This window comes from Tupaia chinensis, unplaced genomic scaffold, assembly GCF_000334495.1.
Source record: "Tupaia chinensis unplaced genomic scaffold, TupChi_1.0 Scaffold000335_1, whole genome shotgun sequence".
NCBI lineage: Eukaryota > Metazoa > Chordata > Mammalia > Scandentia > Tupaiidae > Tupaia > Tupaia belangeri.
In genome coordinates, this window is record NW_006159829.1 from 490,562 (window position 1) to 491,738 (window position 1,177).

Below are 1,177 nucleotides of genomic sequence, written 5' to 3' on the forward strand. Positions count from 1 at the left end.
GTGTGGCTGAACCCCCCGCGTCCCTCTACTGCTGCCACCGGGGGTGGGAAAGGCCAGCCTGGCTCCCCTCGGTGGCGCAGTAAAAGCTACCGCTGCATCGGAGGGGTCCTGTACAAGGTGTCTGCAAACAAGCTCTCCAGGACCTGCAGCCGGCCGAGTGACGGGAGCAGCAGGCCCCTCTTCCGCACAGGTGAGGGCCTGTCAGATGAGACCCCTTTTCAGCGACTGGCCCCTGCAGGCCGGGCCCCTGAACTCCGCCTCTCCCCAAGGCATGGGCACAGCTGGTTAGTCAGAGGAGATCAGGGCCTGTGCTCCAGGGAGCCGATCCATGCGGGAATTAATTTTCCTCTCCGGTGCTCACAGAGCCTGGTAGCCTCCTAACAAGACCATCCCGGGCAGCCCGAGCAGGGAGGGTGCTGGGGCCTCATCGCCCTGCTGTCCCCTGGGAGGGTCTGGAGCAGTGCCCTTCACTTGGCTGAGCGGCCCGTTTTGGAGGGAAGGCATGAGCACCGTGTCTTGATGTTGGACAAAGGATGATCCAGGTACAGCGAGCACGCCCGGGCGAGCGAGCACCTGGGGCTGCGCCTGTAATCTCATCGGCGACGCCTCGCCGACTGTCTGCTGCTGCAGCTGTGCACCTGTGGTCCAGGAGCAGGAGATGCTCTGGACCCGCTTACTGCGCGGACTAACTAGGAGAAAGTCTGAGTGCAGCCCAGTTTACCCATCCCCTGTCCATCAGCGGGAGGCGATTGCAGGCCAGGCGGCGGGAGGCCCAGCTGTGCTCTGCTCCCCCGGGTGGGAAGAGGCTGAGCCGGGAGGGAGCTGTGAACTGCCTGGCCTGCCTGGGATGCAGGGCTCTGGGAAGGGCTCCCTGGGAGCGTGATCCCATGGAGAGGCGCCTGGAGCCCCCAGGTCGATGCTGCGGGCAGGACTTGAGGCCTGGCCCCTCTGGTCTTAGCAGTGGTGGGCAGCTGGGCCGTGAGGCCACCTTGGCCCTGGCTACCCTGTACCTCTGTAGGCAGCTGCTGCTGAGGGCCCGGTGCGCGAGGCCTGAGCAGTATGTAAGCCATGTCAGTCAGGCACTGCGGGCCTTTCTGCCCGGGGAGCCCCAGGCTGAGAAGCTTGCAGAGGGGTGTTCCAGGCTGGCAGTGCTGAGGGCGAGGAGAGGCAGGTCTGC

The 1,177-nt window shown here is 65.3% G+C and overlaps 1 protein-coding gene across 2 annotated transcripts in view; it reads left to right on the plus strand.

Annotated features, from left to right (window-relative positions):
- ZC3H3 (zinc finger CCCH-type containing 3) overlaps positions 1-1,177 on the plus strand; it is a gene marked incomplete at its 5' end in the record, with an annotated part of 65,962 nt that overhangs the window by 39,797 nt on the left and 24,988 nt on the right. For both annotated transcript variants that reach the window (XM_027773291.1, XM_027773292.1), the window contains 1 exon segment: positions 17-190. In XM_027773291.1, coding sequence (XP_027629092.1) covers positions 17-190 — 174 coding nt within the window.